Source organism: Geotrypetes seraphini, chromosome 11, assembly GCF_902459505.1.
Source record: "Geotrypetes seraphini chromosome 11, aGeoSer1.1, whole genome shotgun sequence".
Taxonomy (NCBI): domain Eukaryota; kingdom Metazoa; phylum Chordata; class Amphibia; order Gymnophiona; family Dermophiidae; genus Geotrypetes; species Geotrypetes seraphini.
This window is the reverse complement of record NC_047094.1, coordinates 11090943-11106285: the sequence shown is the minus strand read 5'-3', so window position 1 is coordinate 11106285 and position 15343 is coordinate 11090943. Positions and strand designations below refer to the sequence as shown.

The following is a 15343-nucleotide window of genomic DNA, read 5'->3' as shown; positions in this document are numbered from 1 at the left end:
CATTTGCCTAACGGCATGCATGGTGAAAATCTTGTCCAATGGCTACGCTTGAGGACTGCACTTGGACGAGCTGGAAAAAAAAAAATTTGCTCTTCAAACTGACTTCCTACTTAATTTCTGGGTTTAAGGAGCTGAATACTGAACCTGCTCATGACGGCAAATCTCATTCTGAAGGGATGATGTACCAGACATGCTAAATTGTTTCTACAGAAGCGATTGGAGAGATTTTTTTTTTTTTTTTCCTTCTTACAAGGAAATGCAGACTTGTCAAAGTCTTGCATCCTCTGCATTCAGGATAAAGGAAGTGCCAGTCACGCTCTTGAGAACGGTAAACACGCAACTACTGGGCACATTGCATCATGGCTGCGTTGCCCTTTTAAGCATCCCGGCCAGCTCAAGGCCTTCCAGGAAGTCAGTTGCAGCAAGTACATGTCTATTGTGACAGTGAGTCAGCAATTGAGTTCCTGCCCTGCTCAGCAACTAATACCTGCAATACTTATACCTGCTCCAGGCTGAAGTAGACACAATTAAAAAGAAAAAAAATTTGCTTCACACCCCCCCCCCTTATGATTTATCGATTCAACCTATTGCAACACACAAACAAGTGTTGCACCCCCTGCAAAACCCTCTTCCTTAAAAATACAAGATTAGGTAGCAACTCTGAGCCCTCACTAATTCCATGTCGGTGACACACACCCATGTGCCTTCCCAGGCAGGCAGATTAGCTGGACAGAAAACAGAGTCTAGCAGTAACCGGAGGCGGATGTATCGGAAGGGAGGGGAATTGCTTTGCCCCGTCGTAGCTGAAGGCGACTTACAATCGCGTGCAACAGGTAACTTTTCGGCCCCAGCGGGCTCACAATCTAATTTTCCCAAAGCAGCGAAAAGGGTTAAGTGACTTGCTCAAGGTCACAAGGAACACCAGCAGAAGGTGTACTCTCTATTCCCTGGTTCTCGGGTCACTGCCCTCACCACCCAGCAAAGTATGCGCATTGATCAGATGCCGCTCCGGAACACTGTTGTTTAGGCATTTCACTGTGTTTATGTGACCCCCCTCCTGAAGACGTCATTTAGGCGAAACTCAGGTCTGGGTCGAGGGGGGAGCGGAACATTGAGAGCACTTTGAATGAGCAAGTGCCTGCAGTCATACAGATAAGTGCCCAGCTCCAGCTTTACATTGTTGATATACTTTATGGATGGGGACATAGAAGTCCGATGATGGTCCCCAAGATACCGTAGTTTTCGATCTATAAGACGCACCTGTCCATAAGACGCACCCCCCTGTAGAGGAGGAAAAACCAAGGAAAAATAATTCCTCCTCTACAAAGGGGTACATCTGGTGCTAGGAAGCCTAAAGCAGCCCGCCCGCAGCTGAAGGAGCTTGTCCGCAGCCCCCCAGTACTTTTTTAAAGTTGTGGTGGTCCAGCACGCTCTCCTGCTGGCTTTGGTAGCAGAGCGGCGTGAGGCAGGAGCACGACCTTTGCACTTTCTGTCTGGTCCCGCGCTGCTCAGTGATTGGCCGAGGTCAGTTCTCATCACCCTTTTGGGGGGTGGAAAAAGTGTGTTTTATGGAGCAAAAAAATACGGGTAATCTCTTTAGTGGCTCAATTGAAGGAGATTTGGGTTCTAAACACTTCACACACACATTTTTATTGTGTATTTGATTTTTATAGTATTTTGTACATTTATATGGATCATATCCTATATTTTGTTCAATAATTTTTGGAGCTGAACATATGTTATAATAATACACTGATTTCACGATTGCTCCCAAACCAAACTTTACACTGTTTTCTGTGACCTGGAGATACCTGCTCTAACATTGGAGAAGTCTATTCCCATTAAGCTTCGTAGAAGCTCCAGTCTAACCCTCCAAAATGAAACCAGTCTGGCACATTGCTATCAGAAGCACCGAGGCACGGGGTCAGCTCTAAAAATGTGGCATCTGCTCTGTTTGTATGCCTCTACCAGAAACTGTCCGCCTCTCCCTCCCATCTCTCCCTCCACCGCACCCCCCCCCCCCATTGGTTTGGCACCCATCTTCTTCCCTCTGCTCCCCCCCAGTCTGGCATCTCTGTCTTCCCTTCCCTCTCCCAGGTAGTTTTTAGCCTCTCTTGCCTCCTTTCCTCCCCTCAGATCTGGTATCTGTCTTCCCAATCCAACATGTGCCCTTTTTTCTTTATCCCCTCCTTCCATCCAATAAGTGCTCCCCTCTCTCCCCCTCACTTCCTTTCAGCGTCTGTTCCACTCTCTCCTACTCCCCACTTTCCTTCAGCGTTTTCTCCCCTCTCTCTCCTATCCACTAACACGCAGCGTCTGCTCCTCCCCCCTCCACTTCCTTCCAGCGTGTTCTCCCTCTCTCTCCTCCCCATTTCCCTTCAGCGTCTGTTCCTCTCTTCCCTCCCCCTCTCTATCTACTTCCCTTCAGTGTCCTTTGTGTGGTCCAGCAGACAACCTCTCTCCCAATTACCACAGTCCGGGCATCTCCCTCCCTCCTTCCCCTCACCTTCGTTGGTGATTTTCATTGTTCTGTCTCCGAGTGACATAAGCCTTTTCACAAGTTGCGCGCGGCTGCCTGAGACTTCTCCTCCAATGCAACTGCAAACAGGAAGTTGCGTCAGAGGAGAAGTTTCAGACAGCCACACCGACTTGTAAAAATGCTTGTACCACTCGGAGATACAACAATGAAAATCGCCAACGAAGGTGAGAGGAAGGGAAGGAGATGCCTGGACTGCAGGAATCGGGAGGAAGGGAGGGGGGCTGCTGACCGCACGATCGTGAGGGGTGATGTGAGGCAACACATGCAAAATACTTAACTGCGGGGACAAGGCCATTCACCGTTCCTCGGGGCAGTGAATGGCTTTGTCCTCAGACCCACGGCAACCATTTTTTTCTCCTCCCCATTTTGGCGGGTTACCCGCGGCTACCAGCGGGAAGACACCGTGTCATTCTCTAAGCTCAGTAAAACAATTTTTAGTTATTTTGTTAACTTATAAGAGTTGATAAATACAATTTGAAGCAGATTATATAAATTTATTTCTTTTTTTTTTAATTGAAAGGCCATAAGCAGAACCGGTGCAAGGTAGATGGGGACCCAAGGCACCCTTCAGACTTTTCCATATAGTAACATCTAATATAATAAAACGCTAGGCCGCGCATGCGCACTCCCATCTGCGTGCGCCGGTTTTCTGTGAGCTGTAGGGCACCGCAGATAGGAGTGCGCATGCGCGCGAAGCTCTCTCTCTCTCTCTCTCTCCCTCCCCCCGAGGTGGATGTCGGCCGCGGCGGCTGTCGGCGGCCCGAGGCGGATGTTGGCCACGGCGGCTGCTGGCCGCCCGAAGCTCTCTCTCTCTTTTCCTCCCCCGCCCCCGAGGCGGATGTCGACAGCGGCGGCCCGAGTCGGATGTCGGCCGTGGCGGCTGTCGACGGCTGCAGGCCGCGGCAGCCAAACCCGGAAAGCATTTTAACATAAGTAGGGCATGGAGTTCAGGAGGAAGGTATGGGGGGGGGGAGGAAAATACTGCACAGGGAAGTGGGGTGGGAGGGAAATGCTGCAACACACGGAAATGGAGGGGCAGAAAAGGGGTTGATGGACAGGGGAACAGGTGCTGATGAACAGGGAGGGGGGCAGAAAAATGAAGACAGGGGGAACAGGAAGGAGGTGATGATGGACAGGAGGAGGTAAAACAAAGGGAGAAGGGCTTCTGCTGGATAAGGTGAGCAGTGATGGGGTGGTGGAGGACACAGGGGAGGTAAAAGGATGGGAGAATGGACAGGGGGAGCAGGCAAGGGGTGGAAGTGGACAGCCAAGGAAAAAAAAAAAAAAAGACAGACAGAAATACAGAAAGCGGCTAAGGAGAGAGAGAAAAAAAATAAAGACAGACACACACACATATATTCTAGCACCCGTTAATGTAACGGGCTATAAGACTAGTATTAAATAACACCTCGTGCAGTTTATTCAGTCTGCTCAACAGACTAATTTTTTTTCTTTGATATTTCGGCCGTTGAAGTCTGTCCAAGCTCACTCCAGCCTTTCTTAACCAGCCCAAATGATTGTAGCTCCCGTCAAAGCCCTCTTCAGCCCATCCCAACCGTAAATACTCTAATACAGGGATCTCAAAGTCCCTCCTTGAGGGCCGCAATCCAGTCAGGTTTTCAGGATTTCCCTAATGAATATGCATGAGATCTATTTGCATGCACTGCTTTCAATGCATATTCACTGGGGAAATCCTGAAAACCCGACTGGAATACGGCCCTCGAGGAGGGACTTTGAGATCCCTGATCTAATATAAACCGATCTGAAAATAAACCGAGGTAACCTTCTCCTCCCCCCCCCCCAAAAAGGAGGAAAAAAGGTCGACGCAAATAAACCGGCGATTTATATTCAAGTACTGGTGCAGGGCAGAAGCGACCCCTCCTCCCTTCCTGTCTGCCGGCTCTGCGGTCAATCTGCATCCCTTCCCGGACCCACCGCGGGCCTGCAGTACTGCCCTGGTGGTCCAGTGGAGCGGGGAACTGGAGCTGCCTTCAATCTCTCCCTCACGGCGACTTTGTGCAACTAGCCCGCCCTCAGGATCATCTATATATGTGTTACCAAGTGTTGTATTCAACACACAGACCCCATTATATATAAGTACTGTATATAAAACATGCATACATATATATAGCCGACATCCTTTCATTAGTAGTTCACAGCAGGTTATTATTTATTCCAATTTCTATCTAATTCAGTGGTTCCCAACCCTGTCCTGAGGGACCACCAGGCCAGTTGAGCTTTCAGGATAGCCCTAATGAATATGCATGAGAGCGATCTGCATATAATGGAGGTGCCAGGCATGCAAATCTACTCCATGCCTATTCATTAGGGCTATCCTGAAAACCCGACTGGCCTGGTGGTCCCCCAGGACAGGGTTGGGAACCACTGATCTAATGTACCTGGGGGCAATGGGAAGGGAGGGTTACGTGACTTGGCCAGGGTCACAAGGAGCAACGTGGGTTTGAACCCACAACCTACTCGAAAGGGTCCAGAGAAGAGCGACTAAGATGGTTAAGGGGTTGGAGGAGTGAACAGCGAAAGATTAGAGAAACTGGGCCTCTTCTCCCTCGAACAGAGGAGATTGAGAGGGGACATGATCGAAACATTCTAGGTACTGAAGGGAATAGACTTAGTAGATAAGGACAGGTTGTTCACCCTCTCCAAGGTAGAGAGAACGAGAGGGCACTCTCTAAAGTTAAAAGGGGATAGATTCCATACAAACATAAGGAGGTTCTTCTTCACCCAGAGAGTGGCAGAAAACTGGAACGCTCTTCCGGAGTCTGTTATAGGGGAAAACACCCTCCAGGGATTCAAGACAAAGTTGGACAAGTTTCTGATTGAGAGGGAACATGATCGAAACATTCAAGGTACTGAAGGGGATAGACTTAGTAGATATGGACAGGTTGTTCACCCTCTCCAAGGTAGAGAGAATGAGAGGGCACTCTCTAAAATTGAAAGGGGATAGATTTCGTAGAAACGTAAAGAAGTTCTTCTTCACCCAGAGAGTGGTGGAAAACTGGAACGCTCTTCCAGAGGTTATTATAGGGGAAAACACCCTCCAGGGATTCAAGACAAAGTTAGACAAGTTCCTGCTGAACAAGAACGTGCACTGGTAGGGCTAGTCTTAGTTAGGGCACTGGTCTTTGACCTGAGGTCCACCGCGTGAGCTAGGCACGATGGACCGCTGGTCTGACCCAGCAGTGGCAAATCTTAGGTTCTTTAACCAGTGGCGCCACACTCTTTCTGGTTGGCCTTTCTTTCTCTTTTACATGCTCGTCGGAAAAAGATGTGTGAATCTTTTTTTGAATTTCAAGGCCCCAAAGTTTGGAATAATCTGCCCACTGCGCTCACGTCAACAGGAATCACATTACCAATTCAGGAAAATGTTAAGACACCTCTTCTCTCTTTATTCCACCGACTGTCAACCATATTAATGGTTTAAGAGTCTTATTGTAATCTGCATTGAAACCTTGTTGAAATTTGCAGTATATAAGAAACTCTATGGTACGGTTCCCACACCCCTGTAATTATATGTTCACTAGTGACTGACAGCTCCGTGTTCACTGTTAGCTGCTAAAAGTGCTAACCTGACAATAATCACCGCAATGTACATTGATAACTATCAATGACTAAGCTAATAACTTAATAACGGCCTTCACTGTCTAGAGCAGGGGTCGGCAATTCCAGTCCTCGAGAGCCAGAGCCAAGTCAGGTTTTCAGGATCTCCACAATAAATATGCATGAGATAGATTTGCATCTCAAGGAGGCAGTGCATGCAAATCCATTTCATACATATTCATTGTGGTTAGCAGGTCAGGTTCTCAGGATATCCACAATAAATATGCATGAGATTTGCATCTGTAGGAGGCTGGACATGCAAATCCATCTCATACATATTCATTGTGGTTAGCAGGTCAGGTTCTCAGGATATCCACAATAAATATGCATGAGATTTGCATCTGTAGGAGGCTGGACATGCAAATCCATCTCATACATATTCATTGTGGTTAGCAGGTCAGGTTCTCAGGATATCCACAATAAATATGCATGAGATTTGCATCTGTAGGAGGCTGGACATGCAAATCCATCTCATACATATTCATTGTGGTTAGCAGGTCAGGTTCTCAGGATATCCACAATAAATATGCATGAGATTTGCATCTGTAGGAGGCTGGACATGCAAATCCATCTCATACATATTCATTGTGGTTAGCAAGTCAGGTTCTCAGGATATCCACAATAAATATGCATGAGATTTGCATCTGTAGGAGGCTGGACATGCAAATCCATCTCATACATATTCATTGTGGTTAGCAAGTCAGGTTCTCAGGATATCCACAATAAATATGCATGAGATTTGCATCTGTAGGAGGCTGGACATGCAAATCCATCTCATACATATTCATTGTGGTTAGCAGGTCAGGTTCTCAGGATATCCACAATAAATATGCATGAGATTTGCATCTGTAGGAGGCTGGACATGCAAATCCATCTCATACATATTCATTGTGGTTAGCAAGTCAGGTTCTCAGGATATCCACAATAAATATGCATGAGATTTGCATCTGTAGGAGGCTGGACATGCAAATCCATCTCATACATATTCATTGTGGTTAGCAGGTCAGGTTCTCAGGATATCCACAATAAATATGCATGAGATTTGCATCTGTAGGAGGCTGGACATGCAAATCCATCTCATACATATTCATTGTGGTTAGCAAGTCAGGTTCTCAGGATATCCACAATAAATATGCATGAGATTTGCATCTGTAGGAGGCTGGACATGCAAATCCATCTCATACATATTCATTGTGGTTAGCAGGTCAGGTTCTCAGGATATCCACAATAAATATGCATGAGATTTGCATCTGTAGGAGGCTGGACATGCAAATCCATCTCATACATATTCATTGTGGTTAGCAGGTCAGGTTCTCAGGATATCCACAATAAATATGCATGAGATTTGCATCTGTAGGAGGCTGGACATGCAAATCCATCTCATACATATTCATTGTGGATATCCTGAAAACCTGACCTGCTTGTGGCTCTTGAGGACCGGAATATCCTACCCCCTGGGTCTAGAAAGTTCAATAAATTGCCTCAGATTTCACCCAATTTGACCTCTTCCTGCACACCTTGGGGGGGGGGGCCACCACAGGTTAAGACCCCCCTGCCCTAGGTGAACCTTCAGTTGTGTGTCCTCCGGGTGGTTCAAGGACCTTCCTCCACCCTACTTCTCTCCAGAATCTTCTCTGCTCTATCCTCCCCATCACCACCGCCAGTGTTCGGCATCTCCCTCCCCACCCCCACTGTCACCGCTAGCGTTTGATATCTCTTTCCCACTCAGAGATTTATTTAATTCGTTTTCCATCCCGACCTCTCCAAAGAGCCCAGGATTGGTTACAGGTCAATATACACAATATACAGTTAACAGGATACAATTTTCCCTAGTTACAAGTTTCTTTCCCTAACTCGACATATACTAGGGATCTAATATCAATATCCATAATATGCACTTCCCCCTCCATATTCGCGGGGGGTTAGGGGCAGAGCCAGCCCGCGAATATTGAATAACCGCAAATATCTTTTAGGCCCGACTCTGACCCGCCCCCGCCTCCCGGGCCTCTCCACACCTTACCTGGTGGTCTATGCTCCTGCCCCATGCAGAGTTCCCACTGTAGTCGCGTGAGACCACAGGAACTCACGGCAGCCATTTTTGTTGATGGCTCTGCACGGAGCAGGGGCGTAGGAAGATCGCTAATGGCCCGCTTGACCGCTAGGCCACCAGGTACGGCGTGGAGAGGTCCGGGAGGCAGGCCAGGGTTTAGAAAGTCGCAAATAACTGACGTTGCGAGTCCTAAACCCACGAATCTGCTCCGGCACTCATAGGATTTCTATGAGCATTTAGCGCTCCAGGCTGCAGTAGAAACCTAGTATCCAGTACCAATATACATTTCTTTGTAATCTATCAGTCAAGGGCAGGAGAGTTAGGTGAAGAGGGTTCATAGACAACCTCTCGAAAGACAAAGGTGCGCGCCGACAACTGAGCGCAAGATGGAGGCACGCGTCGAAGAAAATTACAGTTTTTAGGAGATCCAATGGGGGGTTTTGTTGGGGAGCCCCCCCCCCCCAGTTTACTTAATAGAGATCGCGCCAGCGTTATGGGGGGTTTGGGGGGTTGTAACCGTCCACATTTTACTGTAAACTTAACTTTTTCCCTAAAAACAGTAATTTTGTGCGGCGCGCACCCCCGCGTTGCACTCAATTGTCTGGGCGCGCCTTTGTCCCGGTGCGCTTTTGACCTGACACCAGTGAAGAGATATGTTTCTATTGCTTTTCTAAAGTTGAGGCATCCTTCAAGGGATCGAATCTGCGGGGAACAGTCAATTCCAATGGCTCGGTACAAAGTGGAAGTAGAAATGTCGTTTGGCGGTTTGCGGTTGAAGGGCACGGCCAGGGAGCGTTCAGCTGCTTCTCTTCCGTCCCCCTCCAAAGCGACATCAACGTAGCTGCCGACATACCTATGAAACCCATCACAGCTCAGCATGGGACCTTGAGTATCTACGCTTGCTCAAGACCCACCAGAAGTTTGGAGGAGGCAGGTCCCAGAAGGCCCAGTTCAAGGCAAGTCACATTTAGGTCCTGCGGGTATTTCCCTCTCCCCAAGATGGTTTACAATCCGAGTTTCTACCTAAAGGAATGGTAGATTTACTGCCGAAATTCACCCCAGGCACTGTATCTGAGCGACTTGCAAGTAGAGAATGACACAGTGGCAGTTACCCGCGGCTAGCCGCGTTTAGCCGCGGGTCACCCACCGGAACGGGGAAATAAAAATAGCAGTCGCTGCGGGGACAAGGCCATTCACCACCCCGTGGAGCGGTGAATGGTCTTGTCTCCGCAGTGAGGCATCAAGGATCGCGCGGTCCCCGCAAACACCACCCGCCCGTCGCGTTTAGCCAGCTCCCTCCCTCCACCTCACCTTATATTCCGAGTTTGCCGGCTTCCTTTTTCCCGAGCCGCACGCGTTCAAAAAGCCGTGCACGCGCGGCTGCGCGAGTCAATCAATCTTCTCCTCTGACGCAACCAGAAACAGGACGTTGCAGGAGAGGAGAAGTTTGATTGACTCGCGCAGCCGCGCGTGCACGGCTTTTTGAACGCGTGCAGCTCGGGAAAAAGAAAGCCGGCAAACTCGGAATATAAGGTGAGGTGGAGGGAGGGTGGGGGCTGCTAGTCCTTTCATAGATCTGTAATACATAAATACTGTTTCGTTGTGGGTATTCTCCCCTCTTTAGCAGAACTGGTTTATCATTTTAAAATCACGTGTGGCACCAATGGCAAGAAAATATAATGATAAAATAGCAACTAATTTTGCCTATTTTTATATATTAAAAAAAGTACTACATTTGAAATGTATATCACCCAGTCCCATAAGGTGAATGTCCATATTGCTGTCTGGATGCTGCGGGGACGGTGACGGGGCAGTGAAAGGGATGGCGGTGACAGTGATGGGGCAGTGACGGGGCGGTGCAGAGGATGGTGGGCCGGGGACGGGGCGGTGACAGATTTTTTTCCCCCGTGTCATTCTCTACTTGCAAGGTCCTAAGGAGCTCCTGTAGGATTTGAACTGGGCTGCCCTGGTTCTCCGACAGCTCCTCCTGCAATGTACCCCACAGAACCTCCCTTGAGTTAGTTCAGTGTGGAAAAGCTTACACTTCCAGGAAAGTGTTGTGAAGGGACAAACGTCACAGAAAATGGGATAGCCAATTGCAAACATTTCCTAGCTCCAATGCACAAACATCACAAAAATACATATATAAAGTGATGTCTTGAATCTCCAGGTCCAGTAACATAGGACATGCATAACCTTCCAAGCATGAGTGGGCTCTCCTTTGGCCTAGGTACCACCATGGCCTTTTCTAAGCTTACAAGTTCTCTGAAACCCTTCCTTCTCCTGGGGATCTGTTGTCTGGTCTTGCCTAGATTATACTAGAGCAGACCAGGCTTGGTTGGTCTCTTCTCTGGCTACCCCCGAGAGCACAAGGGGAAAAAAAAACCCAAACAGAATTCAGGTGAAGCCTCCAATCACTCCCCTCCCAAGAAGTGCAAAAATAGCATCATGCAACAAACCCCTGGCCTAAACTCACCTATCATTGCAGGGACTGAGGCAATCCATTGCAATGACCATCCTAGTTCAATTAGTCCGAAACCGCCCAGCCAGCAGCCTGGAGAGTTCGAAGGGAAGTCAGCCTGCTTGTAACCTACTCGGTTTCGGCCCAGGTCCGAATCCCGGCCAAACAGCAGGTGGTTTCAGCCCAGATCCGAATCCCAACCGAACAGCAGGTGGTTTCAGCCCAGATCCGAATCCCAACCGAACAGCAGGTGGTTTCGGCCCAGATCCGAATCCCCCGCCAAACAGCAGGTTGTTTCGGCCCAGATCCGAATCCCAGCCGAACAGCAGGTGGTTTCGGCCCAGATCCGAATCCCAACCGAACAGCAGGTTGTTTTGGTTCAGATCCGAATCCCAACCGATCAGCAGGTTGTTTCGGCCCAGATCCAAATCCCAGCCGAACAGCAGGTGGTTTTGGCCCAGACCCGAATCCCAGCCGAACAGCAGGTGGTTTCGGCCCAGACCCGAATCCCAACCTAACAGCAGGTTGTTCCGGCCCAGATCCAAATCCCAACTGAACAGCAGGTTGTTTCGGTTCAGATCCAAATCCCAACCGAACAGCAGGTTGTTCCGGCCCAGATCCGAATCCCAACCGAACAGCAGGTGGTTTCGGCCCAGATCCAAATCCCAACCGAACAGCAGGTTGTTCCGGCCCAGATCCGAATCCCAGCCGAACAGCAGGTGGTTTCGGCCCAGACCCAAATCCCAGCCGAACAGCAGGTAGTTTCGGCCCAGACCCGAATCCCAACCGAACAGCAGGTTGTTCCGGCCCAGATCCGAATCCAAACCGAACAGCAGGTGGTTTCGGTTCAGATTTGAATCCAAACCGAACAGCAGGTGGTTTCGGCCCAGATCCGAATCCCAACCGAACAGCAGGTGGTTTCGGCCCAGATCCGAATCCCAACCGAACAGCAGGTTGTTCCGGCCCAGATCCGAATCCCAACCGAACAGCAGGTGGTTTCGGCCCAGATCCGAATCCCAACCGAACAGCAGGTGGTTTCGGCCCAGATCCGAATCCCAACCGAACAGCAGGTGGTTTCGGCCCAGATCCGAATCCCAACCGAACAGCAGGTGGTTCCGGCCCAGATCCGAATCCCAACCGAACAGCAGGTGGTTTCGGCCCAGATCCGAATCCCAGCCGAACAGCAGGTTGTTTCGGCCCAGACCCAAATCCCAACCGAACAGCAGGTGGTTCCGGCCCAGATCCGAATCCCAACCGAACAGCAGGTGGTTTCGGCACTGCAAAGTCTGCGGAAATCGCCAAGCGCTCGGCCACTAAACAATCCGGCAGCAACGATCGGCTTTGCCGCTACGAAATTAGATGCCAAGAGACCCCACGATACCGGTACCGGTACCAGCACCGGCGTCCGATCCATGCAAGCGATGAAGGAGCAAAGGAAGTTGGCAGATGCACGGACATGGCCCGGGAGCCTTCTCTTACCTTTGGGAAGCGACATGTTGCAGCCGCTGCCGAGCGCCCTTTCCAGGCAGAACCGGCCCGCTGGAGCCAGGCGGAAGCCTCCGCGCGCCCACTAGCCTGCAAGCGCCGCGCGGGGAAAGCACCGGTGACGTCAGGCCAGGGCGGGGCGCGGGCTGCGTGACGTCAAGCGTAGGCGGAGTCTCTTGACAGCTGTGGGAAAGCCGCCGAGCACTTCAGTGGGAACTGGAGGAGCTTTGGAAAAGTGCATGAGGAATGGGGAAGATCCAGTCGGGTTGTCAGGATTTCCTCAATGACTATGCATGAGATCTATTTACATGCACTGTTTTCAATGCATAGTCATTGGGGAAATCCTGAAAACCCGACTGGATTGCGGCCCTGGAGGACCGACTTTGACACCAGTGATCAAATAATGATATGAAATGGTCCAACGTGGGTCCTCGTGGGATGCAATCCAGTCGGGTTTTCAGGATTTTCCTAATACATTTGCATGAGATCTATTTGCATGCACTGCTTTCAATGCATAGTCATTGGGGAAATCCTGAAAACCCGACTGGATTGCAGCCCTGGAGGACCGACTTTGACACCAGTGATCAAATAATGATATGAAATGGTCCAACGTGGGTCCTCGTGGGATGCAATCCAGTCGGGTTTTCAGGATTTTCCTAATACATTTGCATGAGATCTATTTGCATGCACTGCTTTCAATGCATAGTCATTGGGGAAATCCTGAAAACCCGACTGGATTGCAGCCCTGGAGGACCGACTTTGACACCAGTGATCAAATAATGATATGAAATGGTCCAATGTGGGTCCTCGTGGGATGCAATCCAGTTGGGTTTTCAGGATTTCCCTAATGACTATGCATGAGATCTATTTGCATGCACTGCTTTCAATGCATTGTCATCGGGGAAATCCTGAAAACCCGACTGGATTGCGGCCCTGGAGGACCGACTTTGACACCAGTGATCAAATAATGATATAAAATGGTCCAACGTGGGTCCTCGTGGGACGCAATCCAGTCGGGTTTTCAGGATTTTCCTAATACATTTGCATGAGATCTATTTGCATGCACTGCTTCCATTGTATGCTAATAGATCTCATGCATATTCATTGGGAAAATCCTGAAAACCCGACTGGATTGCGGCCCTCGAGGACCAATTTTGACACCAGTGATCAAATAATGATATGAAATGATCCAACGTGGGTCCTCGTGGGATGCAATCCAGTCGGGTTTTCAGGATTTTCCTAATACATTTGCATGAGATCTATTTGCATGCACTACTTCCATTGTATAAGAACATAAGAAATGGCTTCGCCGGATCAGACTCTAGGTCCATCCAGTCCGGCAACCCGCACCCATGGAGGCCAAGCCAGGTGTTCCCTGCTGAGAAATCTTGTTTACTCGTATCCCCCAATGTGATTTGCAAGAAGGTGTGCATCCAACTTGCTCTTGAATCCCAGAATGTTGGTCTCCATCACGACCTCCTCAGGGAGAACGTTCCAAGCGTCCACCACTCGTTGTGCTGGGCCTGGTGCCCCTCAGTTTCAGCCCATGACCTCTTGTCCGGGTCACATTTGACAATGTGAATAACGATGTTTCTTGCTCTATTTTGTCAAATCCTTTTAGTATTTTAAAAGTCTCTATCATGTCCCCTCGCAGTCTTCTCTTCTCGAGGGTGAACAATCCCAGTTTTCCGAGGCGTTCTTTGTAGCTCAAATTCTCGATGCCTTTAACTAGCTTCGTGGCTCGCCTTTGCACCCTCTCCAGTAGGGTTATATCCTTCTTTAGGTAGGGAGACCAGTGTTGGACACAGTATTCCAAGTGTGGTCTGACCATTGCTCTGTAAAGCGGCATTATGACGTCCGCCGATCTACTTGTGATTCCCTTCTTTATCATACCCAACATCCTGTTTGCCTTCTTTGCTGCCACTGCGCATTGAGCCGACGGCTTCAGGGTCCTGTCTATCAGTACCCCCAGGACCCTTTCTTGCTCGCTCTTTCCCAATGCTGCACCTAACATTTTGTATTCATGTTCCTTGTTTTTCTTACCCAGGTGCATCACTTTGCATTTTTCTATGTTAAACTTCATCTGCCACTTTTCCGCCCATTTCTCTAGCTGGTTCAAATCTCCCTGAAGTTCTTCTCTGTCCTTTTGTAACCCAACTACCCGACATAGTTTTGTGTCGTCTGCTAATAGATCTCATGCATATTCATTTGGGAAATCCTGAAAACCCAAAGGAGGGCTGAGGTTGGACACCCCGAGGAAACAAAAAAGACATCCAGCCATAGCATGCAGTAGCATTGCCAGAGGATGTGGTAAAAACGGTCAATGTAGCTGGTTTTAAAAAAGGTTTGGACAAGTTCCTGTTGAGATAGACATGGGAGAAGTCACTGCTTGTCCTGGATGGGTGGCATGAAATGCTGCTACAATTTCGGTTACTGGCCTAGACGGACCAATGGGCCCATCCAGTAAGGCTATTCTTATGTTCTTATAAGGTTAAACAGAAAAATTAGTAGAAATCACCATCATAGGTGAAGAAAAAAAAAAGACTTCACCTCAGCACATATTACTCTCCCCCCTCCCCCCCCCCCCATTCTGTATAGGTTGCCCGAAGTTGAGAGCAACATTTCGATCACACAAATCCACTGCAAACTAATTAGTTTATTGGACATTAACAAGCACTTAATTGTTAGTAATTAGGAGTTATAAGTGGCATGCAACACCAAGGAGGGTGGGGTCATGGGAGAGGAAGGCTAGGTCAGGGGTGTTCCCTGAAATTAGGTAAATTGTTATAGAATGCCCACATCTGTGTGCCTGCCTTCAGCTGGGCACAAGTATTTATGCCAGCCTTTGCTAGGCATATATGCTTGTGCCCAACATTAGGAGTGAAAGCCATTATTCGCTACGGGTCATTATGACCACTACTATTAATCATTTCTATAGCGGGGGGGGGGGGGGGGGGGAGGGGGGTAGAGTGTGGTGCAGTGGTTAAAGCTACAGCCTCAGCACCCTGAGGTTGTGGGTTCAAACCCCATGCTGCTCCCTGTGACCCTGGGCAAGTCACTTAATCTCTCCCCAGGTACATTAGATAGATTGTGAGCCCACCAGGACAGACAGGGAAAAATGCTTTGAGCCTGAATAAATTCACGTAAACCGTTCTGAGCCCCCCCCCCCCCCCCGATAACTAGAGCTGGT

The 15343-nt window shown here is 49.1% G+C and overlaps 1 protein-coding gene across 1 annotated transcript in view; it reads right to left on the bottom strand.

Moving 5' to 3' along the window:
* Positions 1-12260, bottom strand: part of MAP2K3 (mitogen-activated protein kinase kinase 3) — a 65149-nt gene extending 52889 nt beyond the window's left edge. The window contains exon 1 of the mRNA XM_033915178.1: positions 12148-12260. Coding sequence (XP_033771069.1) covers positions 12148-12163 — 16 coding nt within the window. The 5' untranslated portion in view covers positions 12164-12260. The remainder of the gene's footprint in view (positions 1-12147) is intronic.
* Positions 12261-15343: the final 3083 nt, after the last annotated feature.